This window comes from Electrona antarctica, assembly GCF_951216825.1.
Source record: "Electrona antarctica genome assembly, chromosome: 8".
Lineage (NCBI taxonomy): Eukaryota > Metazoa > Chordata > Actinopteri > Myctophiformes > Myctophidae > Electrona > Electrona antarctica.
Window position 1 is genome coordinate 46,914,716 of NC_136789.1, and position 20,000 is coordinate 46,934,715.

A 20,000-nucleotide genomic window follows, 5' to 3' on the forward strand; every position below is an offset into this window, starting at 1 on the left:
GAGTCAATCACCCCTAGAGCACAGAAACCATTTGGTGGCAGGGCTACCCATTTGTATCACCTTGGTACTTTAAACCCTGCCATGTTTTGTACGGCAAAAGGGAAACGAGGAGCTTCTGTATATGGGGAGGTTTGGCAGGTAGATGTCGCACCCCAGATGCCATGGTTTAGATCTGGCCTATGACTCATTCTAGCTCCCTGTGAACAGATGGTTTCTATGGTTATACACACACACACACATGCACACGCACACTCACGCACACACAAACATATATGCAGAAGCACACACACAGAGTGGTGGTAGAACAGCAATTTAGATGAGGCAGATAGATAAAGGCATGCGTTCCTTCCTTGGCTCAGGGGGAAAGCCATCATGACAGGAAGCTCTGTGCAGCACCAGAGTTGACACGGTGTGGATGGGCCAGGCGCGCCTGTTCATTAGCTGATAAACACTGGGCGTATTTCAGCCCGCTGCTTGTTAATCAGTGTTTATGGGCTTAACTGATGCACCAGACTGACGCCTCACAGCAGAGGAGGGAATAGAGACAGAGAGAGCATCACGGGAGTCTGTTAGAGCAGGCATGATCTGTGTGGTTCTCCACACCGATCCAGGGGAACTGGAGAGCTCCTGGTTTTCATTTTAGCCATATAGTTTAGATCTGGTACTCTGGGTCTATTAACTGCCTGGTAGAAATGAAAACTGTAATTTGTCGAAGCTCTAAAGATGTCTCTTTTTATCATGTTGACAGTAAACTATGATTACCCCCCCGCTACTGTCATTTCCACTCTTCTTCTTCCTCTTCTTCTTCTTCTTCTTCTTCCTCTTCCTCTTCTTCTTCTTCTTCTTCTTCTTCTTCTTCTTCTTCTTCTTCTTCTTCTTCTTCTTCTTCTTCTTCTTCTTCTTCTTCTTCTTCTTCTTCTTGAAAGTTGAAAGTTGAACAACTAAATGTAGCTGTCATGTTTGATACAGAATAACAAAACCATTTGAACTTGAACTGAATTATTCAGAGTGCCGATGGAAGGTTTCCATCATGTTTGTTGTGTTAGAACATGAAAGGTTGCTCTGCCAGAGCAGTTATGACTAATGCCCTTTGTGCTTCCCTTTGGTGTCGTTGCTGTTTTAGTTGTCTCTGATGACTTTATTTTATAGTACATATACAAATAGAATGTGGCCATCACCGTGAGTGAATAATTTGAAGAGGATATTGTCTGGCATTATTATCTACATGCTTTTATGGGTGCGTGAAGGGCTTCTGAGGAGGTGTGTGTGTGTGTGTGTGTTTGTGTGTGTGTGTGTGTGTGTGTGTGTGTGTGTGTGTGTGTGTGTGTGTGTGTGTGTGTGTGTGTGTGTGTGTGTGTGTGTGTGTGTGTGTGTGTGTGTGTGTGTGTGTGTGTGTGTGTGTGTGTGTGTGTGTGTGTGCATGAGTTAAAATGTGTGTTGGACGGTCAAGTCATTGTGCATGGCTCTGCAGAATGAGCGTGTCCTCAGACGATGGCTAGAGGCATTTCTGTTTAATGCTCGCCTGAACCTTAACCCTGCCCCCAGTCAACTACAGTCTCTAGTGGCAAAGGTCAGTGCATTGTAAATACATATAGCCTCTTTCGTTCTGTTCAGAATGGAATTCATCTAGTACTTTGTGTTCTATTAAGTCATTCATGACATTTAAAGGAGAAATCCAGACCAGAACACATGTACCCTCCCTGAATCAGCCTATAATCCTGTCCCAACATACATGTTGGCCTTGAATTGTTTCATAGATGTCTGTTCTCCATTTTACCCATCCCTCCCACAGTAAAATACAGCTAGAATGGTAGAAAGCTGGTTGTCTTCATTCTAATGCAGGTATGCAGGGCCTGGCCTTCATTTTCAGGCCCATTGAGAAGTTTACCGCTGGGTTCTGTATGAACGGCAGCACGACGGTGACAAACGGTCCATGTGTGACAGTGTGAGTACCAGGACCGTATTAATAGACAATTTGTCTAGAATTAAAATAAGAATTGATGACATAGTCATAATTACCTGCTACGTTATTATATCTACAGAATTGTGCTATGAAATGTAAATATCTGTGTCTATCTGTATTTGTGTGTGTGTGGAAACAACAACAGGATCTGTCCAGGTGACTCTGTAACTCTGAGAGTGTAGCCTACTACAAATGGAACCAAAGGACCTTTTTATAACAATAAACTCTGAGACTGTACAAATGGACTGTTATGGGTCCATTTGGTTGTATTTGTAAACTCTCAGGTAGCCCATTCTCCAAACCATCATATATTGCATCTCATGCATGGTGGCAGCGGTGGCCGAACGGATAGCGGCGCGGTCTAGATACCGGAAGGTTCCCAGTTCGAACCAGCCGTCCGACACGTTAAAATTACCACCGCTGAAATGCCCTTGAACAAGGCATCAACCACTACGATGAAATGTGTTCTATGAGCAGGGCCTGGCTGGAAACAAGTTCTTGAGCTTAGCCCAGATACCCTGGGTAAATATAGATTTCATTTCATTTCATGCACAGCTGTCGGTTGTAGTGTTGACATTGGCTTGGCAGGTATAAAGAAGTCCCTTGGTAGTCTTGGGGGTCCGCGGGTACAGCGGGGGTCCCCGCGGAGGACCCCCGTGAAATAACATTGGCGCGTGACGTTGTTGTTGCAACTTGCTGGCTGCAATGCTATATCATTGGCTGAGCTATCCCATTGGCTGAGAGGTTGTCTAGAGGCAAATAGTGTCTGGTTGCCTAACTTGCTGGCTGCAACACTATCCCATTGGCTGAGAGGTCGGCTCGAGGCAAAAAAGTGTCTGGTTGCCTAGAGACGAGGCAGCCAATCAGGACGATAGGTTGTCACTACCAACTACGGCAGCCAATAGTGGCATTTTACTGTGGGAGGGGTGGGTAAAATGGAGAACAGGGGGCATCTATAAAACAATTCAAGGCCAACATGTATGTTGGGACAGGATTATATAAGATACATGTTACATTGTACCGTACGTAACACTGTTTATGTTATCATATAAAAGAAAAGCACTGTTCACTAGAGCCAGAATCTCGGTCTTGCCAATATACTAACAATTATTTTACTTTTTTGGTGACATTGGTATTGCCAGTTCTGCAATGTGTCCTGAATCCAGATCTTAACCACATTCAACCTGGCATCCATATTTTGAAAATATAGAAGATCTATGAGCTTACAACACATCACAAGGTGACGCATTTTGAAGTTGTCAATGAGCAATTACAAAATAATAATAATTAAGTGGTTAAATAAACAAAGTTCAGTTGATGTACTGTAGTTATGTATATCAAATCTTGGAAAATCTGAATCGGCCCAAAAATCGGGCCCCACTGTTTATATACTAATAACTAATTCATAAGAGTTAGAGTTTACATTCATGATGTATACATGATGATGATGATGAAATACATACATTTTTCAATTTAAATACATCAATCAATTTAAATACATAAATGATGAAATGCAACTATGCTGTATAGCCTATGTGCGTATAGTTGCTCCTCTGAATTCAGTCAGACAGAAGTTGGGCAGAGGTCCTCCAATGATGACTCATTTGCTTTTGCGACCTCAGATTGCCTGTACTAATCTAATCCTATTATAGTCCTTCCCTGCAGAGTAAAAACACCCAACACCGTCTCTGGGGGAGGACTGAGTTCCTTTCTCAGCCCTAAATCTCCCCTTTGATTGTACTCCTCCATTCTCTCCTCCGTTCATTCAGAGCCGATGCCCATGATCTGGCTTAAGCCTTTCACAGTTTGTCTCCCTCCCTGTCCTGAGTCTTTAATACTCAAAGTATTTTCCTGGGGCTTTCCTGTGTGCTCTGCAGATTCTACCACCTCAGCAGCCAAAGGCATTACTGCATCTTCTCTTTTTAGCCCTGCTAGTGAGTGCAGTGCCCTGAGACCTGGTTCATACAGTGCTTGAACCTGTTCACCTCCTTTCTCCTCACAGAAGGGTGTCACTGTCAATGCACCCCAATTGGCTCAACAAAGCGGCCTTTAATAATTTGCTAAAAGTATAGCTAGCCATCTTGGTTGTTTTCGGTGGGTTTATTTGAGAATTTTGACGTTGGTCTCATCCGTACTCATCAATAGCGTCACAATGATCCACTTTACGTGAATCAATCTGAAAGAGCAGAGTAACATTTCTGGAGCTACTACTAGAGCTTCTACATGTTGTTTACTTGTTTTATTATTTGAGCTTCTGTCATGTCAAGGTGTAGTGACGTCATTGTAGTTTTCCAACCACCTCAATGAGTAGGTTATCACCTAAAGACTGGAGGTATGAGTGGGCCTTGAGACACGAGCCACCCATAACCCACACTGTCACTTTTGGGTAGTATTTAGCTTCTGTTTGCATTTTAAAAGGAATACATTATTCTTCCTTTGTTGAGACAGAAATATAACTACATCTGTCTTTCAGCCGAGTGTTTGTCTATTTCCTCCAGAGTGACATATTGGGTTACGCACAGCAGTGTGGCAGAGAGCGCCCATGTCAGCACACTTTGACCATTGGAGTTGGTGCCTGTTCAGAACTGGCCGATTGCTTGGCTGCAGTTCCTGCCCGTTCAGAGCTTGTGACCATTCGGAACACATGCCTGTTTGGCCAAAAGAATAAACAAATTTGCTTGCGGCGTTGTTGCCAACCATTGTATGGCTGCGTGCCGTAGAACCCATAGAATCTCAAGAACCTGAATCACTCACAAGATCGACTTGGCGACTTCACACTCGACACTGCACTCCCCTGCAATGAATACACCTGGCAAGTTTGAAGTCAATCGAATTAATAGTTCTAGAGATATGCGAAGGACAGGCAGACAGACGTAGTAAATTAATGAAATATATGTATTTTCTGTACTGGGAGTGGGAGGCATATCATGCAAAGAGAACGATACAAATCAGGAGTATCCTTGATCCCATATCATCCCACTCACACACGAGTTGGTAATCACTCAGCACCGCTCAGTCACCCGTACACCAATGAGGGAAAAAGGCACGCAGGAAAATACATAATGACCCTATAGGGTCATATAGCAACAGCAAAGAAAGAACATCTCTCTTTTAAGAGAGACCTTTCGTCTCAACATCCTGACGGAGAGCAGATGCACTTGGATGTACATTATCCTATCTGTCTGGCTGCTGCTGTCAGCACCTGTACGAATCTATCTGTCACTCTGTGTGTCCTGCCTGCTGCTCCACCACATCTGTACATTATCATCTAATCTATCTTACTTGTCCTTCTGCCTTGCTGATGTACAGAGCCGTTCTTCTTTGCTTTTCGTATGCAGCTTTAACCTTGACTTTCACACAAACCTCATTTGACGTCCCCTGCCTACTGTACCTGTCGCCCCCTGTAAGTAGGAAGGGACCGGTGTGTGTGTGTGTGTGTGTGTGTGTGTGTGTGTGTGTGTGTGTGTGTGTGTGTGTGTGTGTGTGTGTGTGTGTGTGTGTGTGTGTGTGTGTGTGTGTGTGTGTGTGTGTGTGTGTGTGTGTGTGTGTGTGTGTGAGAAACTGAAAAACAGACCTGTATTTATGTTCCAAATAGCAAAACAAAAAGTCAAACTTGGTGGGAACACAGGAAGATGTTCAAAATGTAAATAACCTAACTGAGGCTGGTTCTTTTATAGCCCAGACAGCTCGTGTCCTCTGGGTCAGACATGGCGCCCTAGAAAGCAACATTGTCTCATGAGTCCAGTCCTACTGTAACTCCATTCTGATATTTTAGGATGTACACGGTAGCTTGTACCTTTTACAACTGTGCTCTGTCCTCAGAGAGCACTGTTTCTCAACCAGTGGTCCATCAAACACTAGTGGTCCATGACATAATTACAGGTTGCCCAAGTTTTAAAATGTAAACGAATATAAATATAGTTATATATTTTGTACCTTCTGTTGATCGCTTTATTTTTTTTTTATTTTTGTTTGTTTGTGAATGATGTCATGTTCCATCTATGTCTCCTCATCACTATTCTGTATTTAAGTCCGACGTCATTTTGTAGTCCTACGTTACGTCCGGGTCCAAGTGGCACCAGCTCCCGTCTGCTTCTCATTGTAAATAGAATATCTAAACGTGTGAATCTTTTTACAATGACGTTATTTTTCAGAAAGGAAGCCATTGAGGGTTAAAATGGGTCTTAATGCTTCCAACTCGAGTTGTGTCCATGACAAAGAAAATATATGATGAATAATATATGATGAATCTAGTTTGCATTTAATGAGGATTTAGTTGACACAATGAAATAAAATGGCGATAGTATTCAGTGTGGGGCAGACGGCCTGTCACAGCCAGATTTGGGAGACCAGTAGCTTTGTTGTTGTAAGGAAAGCGGTAAAATTGTAGTCAGACGGAGGGACACAATATAACTCTATGGGGACACAAAAGCGACACAAAAGTAGGACCCGGAAGTATCTCTCGAGGGGGCACTTACATCACGGCTAAAATACTGAATAGCTGCTCTCCTCCTCATGTGACTCTTCACCCATCATTCTAACGCTAAACATTGTCTCACTATCTCGTTAGATAGTGAGACAATGTTTAGAGTTAGAATGAATGAAAGAGAAAGAACGACCTAAAATAGAGTTCGTCACCATGACAACGGGGTTATTCTGATAACTGCCTATATACATATAAAAAATATGTATCATCTGTATTATGTAAAAAAGTATGTTCAAATCTGGCAATCGGAATAAGTTCAAGTTATATCACAGTTGATGATTTTTCGCCAGTTCATTTGCAACATTTGCTGATTCTGTCAATGTAGACGCAGTCAGCAAATAACTTGTGTAATTTAATAGGTTTCATTTGCCTAATGACGTGTGCATGTGTGCGTTTGCATTTGTGTGTGCGTATGCACTTCTACATGCGTGCCATTATATGTAGGGCTGCCACAGCAATTGCCATGAATGCAATCCATTTCTGTCAGCCTTCTACCCTTTCCCGACATCTGCTGATATAGCTCAGTACAACGCCGGCACACAGGGAGGTTTTACGTCGCAATCAAATGAAAGAGCTCTCAAGGACAGTAAAAAGGGCTCTCAAGACCTATAAAAGACCACTTAAACTCCAGAGTTATTGAATTTAACTGCCAACGCTGTGAAAGCTAACCACTAGCCGTCTAGTGAGCTTGGTTTACGTTCCTATAGGCTACTACTGCTTGTCCTCAGAAACCTTCGATGATGCAAACCGAGCCTAATGAACATTTTAGTTTGTTGTTGTTGATGATGATGATGTGTTGTTCGTCTGTGTTTTAGTTTCACTGTGGTGGTGGAGAGGAAGAGCATACAGACTTATATCACCGGTTTTCAATACGGGGACACACCATGGGTCCTTGAGGGGGTATCAAGGAGTCCCCAGATAAATGTCAGTTAGGAACCAAGCGGTCTGTAACTCTGAGAGTGTACAAATCGGTCCATTTGGTTCCATTTACACTCTGAAAGTTGATACACTGTGGAACAAAGCGAATCCACTCTGATGAAGACCGTGTAGGTTGAAACGTTAGTCAACTTTTTCTGTATAGTAGCACCTAATAAAAGGCTTGAATTGTCTGTGCTGCTCCGGCGTCTTCTCCTTCCTCTGCCCTTGCTACACTGTAGATTGGTGTACCAGACATGTCCATTGTATCAAATAACCTAATGCATGTCAAATTGGGTGATCCTTGAAATTAAAAAGGTGTTGAGAACTACTGCAGTGGATGACACAGTCAGCGATATTCTCTACTACCTGCATTTTTGCTCTGCTGTGAAAATCCCAGTTTTCTGTTGACTGCAGTAGCATAATTACCCCCCCCCCCTCCCCCCCATGCTGAGCACAGAAAATATACTGTTCTGTTTTGTCTGCACACTTTCGTTTCTCTCTTTATCCAATGCCCCCCGTTTAATTTCACTGGGCTTTTTGTGTTCCAGGAATAAGACAATCTCATCCGTATCCTCTCCTTATCTCTTTTGCTTCCTCCATGTTTTGCTTTTTCATTCATGGGTGGAGGCTTGCAGGCTGACCTCTCCCTCAGCCTTCCTGCACGTCCTATTCTCCTCGCACTCGGCTATCCATCATGAACTGGCACTTTGCCAATCAGTGATGCGTATCACCTTGCCTCTGAGCATTAATGAAATACACTGGACCCACTCCCCTTCTGCAAGCCCTTGAATTGTGCTCCACCTTTATCTTTCCTTTACTTTCTTCTGCTCTCCCTGGAAATGTCCCTAGCTGCTTCCTGTCCACCCCATCCCCCCTTATGCCCTCTCCACAACCCATCATAGCCCAGAGAACTGATATGCAGCCATGGCAGTCCTTGGCAAGGCCATCTACAGTATGTTACATACTGTACAGTACTGTGCCTGAACTACAGTTCTGCATGAGTTGTGTGTGTGTGTGTGTGTGTGTGTGTGTGTGTGTGTGTGTGTGTGTGTGTGTGTGTGTGTGTGTGTGTGTGTGTGTGTGTGCATGAGTGCGGAAATAGCAGACCTACAAGCTCACAATGCGTAATGCGAACCCCAATCAATTAATTATATAGGCCAGGGTATAGTTAAGACGTTGTCTATGTCTATCTATTTCTATCTGACTATATTGAACCAATATAGTCTCTCTCTCTCTCTGTCTCACTCACTCACTATCTGAATGAATGAATGAATCTTCACTTTCCCTTCACCCTCCTCCGTGACTATTTTCTCCTTCTTATTAAGAGTGATCAAGCAGCACTCTGCCAAGTGACAGGGAGCGCCGACAAGGCCCGCATGAGAATTAATGCAAAATTATGATACGAAAGCCATTAAAAACAATTGCCCACCAATTTGTAATCTGGCAGTTCTGCAATGTGCGAACATGCTGCATCTTTAGGGATCCACTGGTCGATATTAATAACAAGCCAACTTTATACTCCAGCTCTGCTCATACAACATAGAGCTGGCAGTAGCAGAATGGAAATGAAACAATTCCTTGCAAATGAAGGAAAGTGTTTGCAACAGTGTATGCGTGTGCAGTGTGTGCACACACACGCACATGGGTGCATGTGTGTGAGCATGTGCATGCGTGGCTGGGTGGGTGGGGGGTGTCGAAATAGTCTCCTGGCAGCTAACCCAATTCCACATAATGACGGGTTTCGCTGCTCCCAGTAACAGCCTAACGCTCCAATCGGACGGCTCTTCCATCGACTTGCAGCCAATCAGACTGCCGCTGGGTCTCATCCTCTTTCTACCAGCGAGCAACGTAGACCCACAGAACCTCACGGTGTGTGTGTGTGTGTGTGTGTGTGTGCGTGCGTGCGTGTGTGTGCTGAGGGGATAGATGACAACCATCACAGGTCCTGAGACAGAAACTGAGCCCGCCCAAGGGCATTACAGTGATTATGTCACTCCTCCAACTGTTTGAGCAACCTGGAACCACCTGATTCATTTTTTTTCCTTTTTGGACACCACCAGCTGTTTACACAGCCTTCAGGTGTCACATCTAATAAGGAGAGGTGCAGGGTGTGTTTACACTGTGTACACTATCTCTGTGTCAGTCACTGCCTATTGGAGACCAACAGGTTTATACAGTAATGGAGCCTTTGTCTTTGCTGCTCACATACACGGCCGGACACAGAGGTCAAAGTGGTCTGTTGTCACTATTGATTGGAAGGCGGGAGATGAGACTGATAGTCTCGGTGTGTGTGTGTGTGTGTGTGTGTGTGTGTGTGTGTGTGTGTGTGTGTGTGTGTGTGTGTGTGTGCGTGTGCGTGTGTGTGTGCATGTGTGCGTGTTGTGTAAGCCACCTTCTGTAAGCCACCTTCTGCACAGTATAAAGAGGTAATATAATAGATTATTGCTGCACTATTAGCCATGATGAAGAAGAACTTCAGACTCGTCAGGTTCCAAACTTCCATCCTCTTCTTACAAGCCTGTGGGAGTTGACGTTAACGCAACGTAGCCCCACAGAACATCACGATATCTCTGGTGTGTGCGTGCATGCATGCGTGCGTGCGTGCGTGCGTGCGTGCGTGCGTGCGTGCGTGCGTGCGTGCGTGCGTGCGTGCGTGCGTGCGTGCGTGCGTGCGTGCGTGCGTGCGCGTGTATGTTTCATTGTGCAGTACTCCAGGTTAACAGCAGGAAGATTGAGAGCAGCTGTAACTGACCCAGAGGTGAAACATTGTTTACAGCGCCAGTAAAACTGGGTTCACTGCAGACATAAAACAACCACACGCTTTACACAGAGTGGGTGTGTGTGTGTGTGTGTCTGTGTGTGTGTGTGTGTGTGTGTGTGTGTGTGTGTGGGGGGGGGGGGGGGGTGGACACACACACGACACTGACAGACAGAGAGAGAGTGAGGAAGGAACGGAATAGCTCCACTGTCTTCAAACTCTTTCACATACACTTGCAGGATGGACCAAAGTTTGTTTATAATAAATGTTAATTGTTAGTAAATTATAATTATACAACATTTTACAATCAGGAACACTTAAGTAAATTTAACTATTTATTTCAAGAAATAGAATACAAACTTGGCGTTAATGGCACCGCTCTTAAGATGTTCCCTAGATTTTGCTAAGCAGCATGCTAAGAAAAATCAGGGGACGCTATGAAACCCCCCCGCACAGCTATACTATAGTGGGCCCATAGAAAGATATTTAATCAGATTTACTTGAGTCATGCAAACTTGAATGCAGTTTAACATTAAAGCCATAGAACATTGAATTCAGTTTAGAGCCATGGAACACAGTTTGCTTTAGAACCATGCACACATGAATTTCAGTTTCAAATTGAGTTTAAACGTTTTGAGTAATGCAATAATCTGAACTGTAAGGTGGAGGCTGGAGTGGTGGAGGCAAACTTTGCCAGCAGCAGCATGCGTCAGTATTTAAAAAGCAGAGATCTAGTGTAGGAGGGAGCTGTATTTAAACAGACCGCCTTGTTGAGGGAATGAGGTGTGATTGGTTCGTAGAAAAGCGCAGCTGCTGTTTATTATCTAATGCAGTGTTTAATTTATATTTATTATTTATACAACTTGTTTTCCATCCATCCATCCATTAATGCAATAAAACACCATCCACACACTTGAAATACACAGCTGAGTACATTTATGTTTCAAGATTCAAGATTCAATAGATTCAATTCAAGATTCAATACTTTATTGCCATGTCAACAGAGTTGATTGGAATTTGTTTCAGTGACATTCATTGCAATAACGGGGGATAGAGACAACAATTAGAACTACACAGCTGCAGCCATATTTCGGCGCTGCCCTCAGCTTCCTTGCATCAGAAAAAGGCGACCGCCTTGTTCAGAAGCCAGGAAGATAGTTTCAAACTAATGTTGCATGAGATGATGTTTTCCCCCTTAAAACTGACACAAAATAGAGCAGCCTCAACCAGAGAGACAGATGTAGCCTATTTTTATATATAGAGATATTTTTTATATTATGCTGCTGCATGCAAATAAGCAATACGTATGTGAGGAATCTTTTAAATATGTAATTTTCAGTATTGCTATCAATTGCCCTACTCACACATTCCATGTGTTTGTTCCAGGTCTGAGCGTGAGTGAAGATCCTCCAGGTCACAGGGTCACCTCCAGCCTTCCACCAGCAGAAGCCCAGAGAGGGGCACCCTCCCGTGGCACTAGCCTCCAGCCTCCCTCCACCCCAGAAGCCCAGAGAGGGGCACCCTCCCGTGGCACTAGCCTCCAGCCTCCCTCCACCCCAGCCCTGCACAGGCGCTACCTACCTGCCCAGCCAAGAAACTCCCCTGGAGGTCAGTGGTAGCATTTGAGCCCGCACATGTGATTGTAGCTGATGGTTAGTTCAGTTAGTAGAAAAAAAGATGCCCAGCCTTTACACTCTGAGAGAAGGTGCATCAGGAGGTACAGCAGCTGTCTAGGAAGCTGAAGGTTTGCAGTTAGATCCCTGGGGCGACTGTGGCTCAGGAGGTAGAGCAGGTCGTCCAATGATCCATGGGTTGGCGGTTCGAATCCCGGCTCCTCCTGTCTACATGTCGAAGTGTCCTTGGGCAAGACACTGAACCCCAAATTGCTTCCAATGTGCTGGTTGGTACCTTGCATGGCTTCCGCCGCAATCGGTGTATGAATGGGTGAATGTAATGCACAATCTATGTAAAGCGCCTTGGATAAAGGCTCTATATAAAATGCACCATTTACCATTTATCCTCTTGTCTTAGTGTTGAAGTGTCCTTGAGCAAGACACTAAACCCCCTACCCTACTGCCTCCTGAGTGCTGTTCAATAGTTGCCCACCGCTCCTAATAGTTAGCGATGGTTTATGTGCAAATGTGCTTGGAAAATATACCCCAACAACAACTAAAGGGGACACATTTATTTATTATTTTATTTTATCGGCCCACCCCCGTCCCGTCCTAGTCCCCTCAGGTCACAGGAAGTAGGACAGCAGGAGTCATTAATACGGAATGAGAAATACCTGCTCCACTTCTACTGATGTCTGCTGTCATCCTGGCAGACTGCATAACCTGCTCCGACTGATTCCACTGCTATAGCCGTGAGCCATCTAGGGCTGCCTGCAACTATCCATTATCCACTTGATCCCATAACCTCTCTTTTCTGGGCCGAACATTAGGCGGAAGTAGCATATCCAGAAGCTTGCAACACGTCACAGTTTTATTGTAGATAGAATTACTACAAGATTTAGTCTAGAGCAGGGGTCTTCAATGTTTCAAGGGCGAGGACCTGAGGACTATAGCTGAGAGAGAGATGAAGTAAAGTTGTGTTTCATATTAAACCATAGCTTCCCTAGATTGCTTCATATACTGTCTTGACAGCACTTTATTTTTTTACACATTTTCTATTATGTTGGATTCATGTTAATGTGTATACTATATTCAGACATTGAATCACTTAAAACCTCAATACTTCACCTTTGGTTCTGTACTTGGTCTGCTCTTTTTCCCCTCAACACAAAGTTCACAAACCTCTTGGAAAATAGCCAATCTACAAGCTCACAATGCACGGTGTAAGCTTGTAGATTGGTTACTTTTGGCTAATGTTTCCCCAGAATAATGATGCTAGGGTTCAAGTGCATGTAAGGAAATACAGTAAGAGACAGTACTGTTGAAGACCCATAGTCTAGAGCAGGGGTTCTCAACGTTTTTGGGTGGGAACCCCCGGAAAAGCTTTGGCCATGTCTCGTGACATTGGGTATTATTGCTTCGGTCTTTGTTTCTGTCTTCATCTTTCTGTTATTCTCCGTCTCTGCTATGTTGCAGCTACTATTATGGTCTAGCAGACCACCTGTCCCGACACCCTGTATAGCCGAAAAATCGATCATATACCTCTTGCCTTTGCATCGTCTACTTTTCATTGTTCCGTATACATTTGTATTCGTTGTTTGGGCCATATTTTTCCTCAGTAGCGAACCACTCTGATCCGTAAATTCAAAACATATTGGAATTAGATGATTTACAATTGCGTTTTCTATATTAAAAAACCCCCCAATTAATTAATTTAAATCAATATTAGTTTTTTGTATAATGGATTACAAAGATTATTTTGATTAACTGTTGCACATGTGTGCGTGCCTGTGTGTGGACAGCAGAGATGTACTAGACGGTAAACTCTTCTATATGTGGATGTGTGTGTGTAACACATTGACAGGATTGACAGCTACTCTCTGCCCATTGCCGTCTCTCATCACTGTCCTATTGCAATGATGCATGGGGACTGTAATATGGTCCGGTATTATACAGTATGTGTTCTATTCTGTATGCCTATACATGTCATGGGGCCCAGTAAGGAACCAGTGAAACATCACTGAACTCTACTGGTTTACTTTTGGTCCTTGTTTCTGTGTGTGTGTGTGTGTGTGTGTGTGTGTGTGTGTGTGTGTGTGTGTGTGTGTGTGTGTGTGTGTGTGTGTGTGTGTGTGTGTGTGTGTGTGTGTGTGTGTGTGTGTGTGTGTGTGTGTGTGTGTGTGTGTGTGTGTGTGTGTGTGTGTGTGTGTGTGTGTGTGTTTCAGGTATGCATTGCAGACAGTTTGTTTCAGGTATGCATTGCAGACAGTTCCTGTCTGACTGTAGACGCGACTAGAGTTTATAATGAGCCGTCAATCCTGTCAATGTGTTACGCACACACATCCACATATAGAAGAGTTTATGTCTAGTATATCTCTGCTGTCCACACACACACACACACACACATGCACGCACGCACGCGCACACACACACACACACACACACACACACACACACACACACACACACACACACACACACACACACACACACACACACACACACACACACACACATACACACACACACACACACACACACTGTCAAAAGCTCTCTGTCTCGCTCTCCCGCCAGGCCGCCACACGCATGCGCGTACACACATACATGCGCGTACACACATACATGCAATTTCACACTTGCCACACACATGCATCTATTTTGGTACCCATTTACTACACACAGACATTCTGAGCGGGTCTGTTAATTTAAGCCAGGTCACGTGAAAGAGATAGTGTGGTGGTTCTCCACCTTTTGAATTTCAACGACCCCCAGTTTGAGATATTTCTTTCCTTTTCTGGGACCCCAATCTACACCATGACATCATCAGTGTTTGTTTTACTCTGAGAGTGTACAATTGGAACCAAATAGACCTGTAAGGGTTCAAGTGGTTCAGAGTTGCTCCCATAAGGGTTATTGGAAGTGAGAGCGACAGGAAGATTTCCATGGTAATAGATGGAGTTAGGATAGGGTGTGTGTGTGTGTGTGTGTGTGTGTGTTGGGGGGGGTTACCATGGTAACAGATGGGGTTAGAGCTGTGGTCTGGGGGTCTGGGGGTCAGACAGTAGGTGAACATTAGAAGTGGGATGTGATCCGGTAAAAACAGGTAAGTGGAAGTTATGGCTGCTTAGAAAATGCCTGAACCATGTGAGCTAGCTTGTAGATCTGCTATTTTCACCAAATTGTTTCTCCCTTTCTTTAGTTGATGGGTGTTTCCTATCAGGGAGATTCCCCTATTTTTAATTTCCTAGTATGACATACCCAGTATTGGGACGCTATACTATAGGGTTCATGTGGTTAAGGCATGGTGTGATGAGAAAAGGCTGAACTGGTGATTCTCTATCTAAGACTGATTTGTAATGAGTGTCTGTCACAGTGTGCCACCAGATTATGACATACTGTATATGTGCTGATGTCTCCAGACATTTTTCACAACACTGTCTGCTCTGCACATAATATAGACTTGACTTGATTGATTATTTGTGCTAACTCTGAACCACTTAAACCCTCCAGTGTTAGAGAAACACACTTTAAGTTACACCAAATCTCTTCGCCACAACTAGCTGTCTGTATTCTGTAATGAGTCGCTCAGAGAGGTTTAGTTGCTATAACCACAGTCCTAGTCGCTCGCTCGCACGCACGCACGCACGCACGCACGCACGCACGCACGCACGCACGCACACACGCACGCGCGCGCGCACGCACACACGCACGCACGCACGCACGCACGCACGCACGCACGCACGCACACACACACACACACACACACATACACTATGCATCTGCATGCACGCACATACAAGCTTATACGCAAGCATATGCACACACACACACAAACACACACATGACTCTCCAGGGTGATATGGGGGATTTGTTAAGGATCAGAGCCTTCTTTTCCATTACCGATCTAATTAGTGCCTCCTACAGCCCTCCCTCTCTCTCTCTCTCTCTCTCTCTCTCTCTCTCTCTCTCTCTCTCTCTCTCTCTCTCCCTTTTCACTCTCTCACTCTCTCTCTCTCTCCCTCCCTCCCTCAACTTCTGGAAAGTAACTTTTTTCCATTCTGCTCTTTTATTTTCCATCTTCCATTCTACTTTGTTGCAACGTCCCTAGGTAAAGCCTTAACTTCCCATCCATTTCAAAGCAGGTTTTTACCCTCCCACCCACACACATACTCACCCCATGCTGTGAGATCTCAATATGTCACATGGGAGCAGATGAGAAGGCAAGCACGGTTCGGGCGATTGTAAACAGGGTTGTGAATTCCCCATAGATGGTATCTCTCTGCATGGGGTGCCTGAATCCTAGTCTGTACCGGAGGGTTGTAATATCAGTGGTTTCCAACTGATATTACAGGACTGAGCGTGTGTGCACATTTCGCAAACTAGCAGCTGCCTGCTGGGATCTGCTGGATTGCCACTTGTCACAAGCGTTGAGCTTTTCTCTGTCTATCACAGCAGGTAGAAAGACAAAGATGGAGAAAATGATAGAGAGAACATGTGGATGAGATGACTTAGGGCAGAAATACAAATATATTGAAACTGACATTTAGAACCAGTAACCAACCAACTTAACCTTGGTCAAATAATCGAGAAGCAAGTTTTTATATATACCTGTGTGTGTATATACTGGTATGTATATATATATATATATATATATATATATATATATATACAGTATAGTGTATACGGTATAATATTATTTATTTCTTATACGTTTGAATGGATTTTTTTTAAATAATTGATTAAATTGATTAGTCCATACCTGTATATTATACTACCTAATAGTACCTATATACCGCCCCGGAACAGACAATGTGAGACAAAATTACTGGGGACGAGAAAAAATAAATAAAGTAAACTAATAACAAGTAACTACTGGTAGTTACTTTTGGCAGGGAGTAATAAGTTATAAATATTACTTTTTTACTAAGTAACTAGTAATAGGTAATATATTACAGTTTTTTGTAACATTTCCAACACTGTTCGTTGTACAACGGTGGTGTGCAAAAAAAAGCTACATTGATTTGAAGTCATATCGCCCAGACCAAACCTCACTTTAGCAAAGGTATCAGAGAGAGGCAGAAGGAATTGGATTCTGGAGCCAAGGAGAGAGTCACCGTGAGATGAGGTTGAGATTGAAGGGCTTAGAATACAAACCTTCAATCTCAGCCTCATCTCACGGTCTTTTGCACTTCTTATCCATTTGGAAACCTGTTTATAATCCACATTGAATTTTGCTCATGCAAAGCATCCATTGATTGGTTGATTCTCCCGGTTTGATTGACAGTGGGCAGGAAGGAGTTCCAGCGGAGTTCAGAGGTCACCCGCTCCCTCCCCTCCTCCCCCAAGAGGCTGGCCGTGGTCCCCCCCAAACCCCAGTCCCCAGGTGAGTCTCTCACCACTGTTGATTTGGACAGCAATGTTTTATTTGGTTTTAGTCATAAAGGGCAGTATTATGCGTGTCTTAAGTACCACGTCTTATTACTTAACTTAAGACCTGGAGGCGTGATCAATGCCATTTGGCTATTCTGAGTGGCCAAACAGCATTGACCACGCCTCCAGGTCTTAAGTTACGTCATAAGACCTGGTACGTAAGACACGCATAATACTGCCCATAGTCTTTTGAATAAAATGTCATTTAGTTTAGTTTGTGAAAATAGCCAATCTACAAGCTCACAGTGCGTTGTGAGCAAATGTGATTGGGTCATTGCATTGAAACATTTCTGGTTTCACACAGGGATATTTGTGAAACACAACAGAGGAATCAAACATAGGCGACACATCTTTGGCAATAATGTTAACAATTATGTCATGCCTGGCTATACTGTACAGTCCGTTTAATATATGGGACATAGACTCTATGGTCTGATGCTGTCCACACACACACACACACACACTGACACACACCATTATACACAAAATTGAATTTGGTAGTTTGGCTTTCATCATCAGTGTATTCCCTCAGGGGGGTTTTCTCTTGTCCCCTATCCATCAACCCATACTTCTACCCTAATCACTCCTGTCTGTATCCCCTAGTGTCCTATTGCCTCCCACCAACCCCCAAATTCAGGTTAACCCCCATCATCTTAGGCTCCCTATGAGCATCATCTGCCCTCTCATTGGATGTGTGTCTCCTTTGATGTCCAATCTCTAATTCAGGGATATTTTCATTTATTCATTTGTTCATTCTCAATCTCTAGCAGTTCAGTGCCTTGCTCAAGGACACTAAAAACTCTCTAATCTCTGTACACAATAAATATACCAAAGAGTGTACAAATGTAACCCAATGGGCCCATAATAAGGGTCCATTGGGTTACATTGATGCACTCTCAGAGCTAAAAGAACATTCAGGAGTTTACAGTGTACAGCCCCTAGGGCTGCTGGGAAGGAAAAAAACAATCCGGCCAAGATGCAATCAGCCACACGGTCAGCCAAGTTTTCATGGCACAAAACTGTCTTTCCTGAGGAGCGATCTCTTTTTAAGCGCTCTAATCCTTTGCTTCAAGCCCCAGTAGTCTCTTGTCAAGGCTATTGTTACCCCAAACCTAGCTGTGCTCTCTGCACGCACCTTATGCTGCTGCCCACCTGTGATCAAAGCTCTCCTGTCCTCTCCAAGTCTTTCTGCCTCCGCTCTTTAAACACTTACAGTTGGAGGCCATCGATATTGTCCTTTTCTTTTTGCTGAGGTTTGCGTCATTTGCGCAAAAGGACAGTTAACCCATTTTGGGCGGGAACCCCTTTTGGTGTTTTAAACATTATGTTATAATTTAGCTATTGAAAAATAGCAGATCTACAAGCTCATAGCGCGCCACCGAGTGGCGCGCTACGAGCTTGTAGGTCTGCTATTTTTGAAAAATCGTGAAAATATTTATTTCAGAAAACTGGAGGTTTTAGAAGGATTTTTTAAAATTTTGAGGTCAGGCCTAAATGGGTCAAATGATAAGGGACAATATCGGTGGCACCCAACTGTATTGTTCTACTGTAACGGTACTGCATCTGGTCTTTTGCCATAGCACTCACTGGATTCACGTCTGACACCAAACATAGGACAGGGTGTGATCTGGCGCCAGAACCTCGCAGAACCTCACAGAAGACATGCATGTTCTCTGCATTTGGTTCTTCATGGGCCAAACTGTGTTAACTTTTTGTTTGGATATTCTAAAAATCTAAAGGCCCAAACGTGTAGGGATGGTTATTATTGACTATTATGGGATTGCAGTGCTGTCATTATAGCAGCAGGATACTATTCTCAATGAAGGTCATTCCGGTCCATTTGGTTCCTAATCCTAACTATAGTAATTTAGCTGGTGGAAAAAAATAAATCCCATAATAACATTACGGACAGATGATGAATGATACATAATGGAGATTGTCCTGCCCTCCAGCAGCTGAGCACTGCAGGGTAGGAATCAGGGAAGAAGGATTGTTGTGCCCCGGCCTGGAGGGAGTTATTCCACTTTGATGATCATCATCATCAACCTTTGCACCGCAACCAACCATTCAGCGTCTGTAACCTGTGAGAGTGTAGAAATGGAACCAAATGGACCTGTAAGATCCATTTGTTCCATTTGTACACTTACCACTGAGGATTCTGCAGAGTAGATTGATAAATGTATCAATAATCGTATCAAATGGGCGTCCATGCCTCTGTGGCCTAATGCATATCAAAGTGGGGGTCCTTCAAATTGAAAAGGTTGAGAATCACTGAACTAGACAATAGTACTGAGGTCCTGATGTCACTCCCACTATGCCTTATATCCCTTAGATATAAGAACTGTGTTCCAAAAATAAACAAATCACCCTGGAGATGTTGGCAGGTATGTTGCCTCTGTGCATGTCGTTTATGATATTGAGTTACATACATTTGATATCGTCTGTGTTTCGAGAAAAACACATTTGTTTCTTACCCTTTGGATACATTAGCACTTTTTCACCGTCAGTTCAGTCAGGACAACTCAAGGATGGATGTAATATATATTTATTGAATATAAGATGAGCAATACAGTATATTTATTATGGTTTGGCGATGTACAGTATTGGATCTGCTTTTTAGGTACTCAGATCAAGCGCATCAGTCCCGACCATAGGGACTCCGAATCCCCCGTACCTAAACAGTAGATACAAAACGACAGGTGGTAGCTGGGGTGGAGGTGGGTGAGTATCAGGTTGTATACAGCAGCACGCTGATACGCAGCAGCAAGGAAGGAAGCAGGAGGAGGAATGCAAACCTCCAGTTGAAGTAGCCGGTATGAAGATGGAGTGAGT

At 43.8% G+C, this 20,000-nt stretch overlaps 1 protein-coding gene across 1 annotated transcript in view; it reads left to right on the forward strand.

The window, feature by feature from the left end:
• The window catches only part of mtus2a (microtubule associated tumor suppressor candidate 2a), a gene marked incomplete at both ends in the record, with an annotated part of 66,891 nt that overhangs the window by 32,551 nt on the left and 14,340 nt on the right, over positions 1-20,000 (forward strand). The window contains 2 exons of the mRNA XM_079509071.1: positions 11,512-11,733; positions 17,023-17,121. Of these exons, the coding sequence (XP_079365197.1) occupies positions 11,512-11,733; positions 17,023-17,121 (321 nt within the window). The remainder of the gene's footprint in view (positions 1-11,511; positions 11,734-17,022; positions 17,122-20,000) is intronic.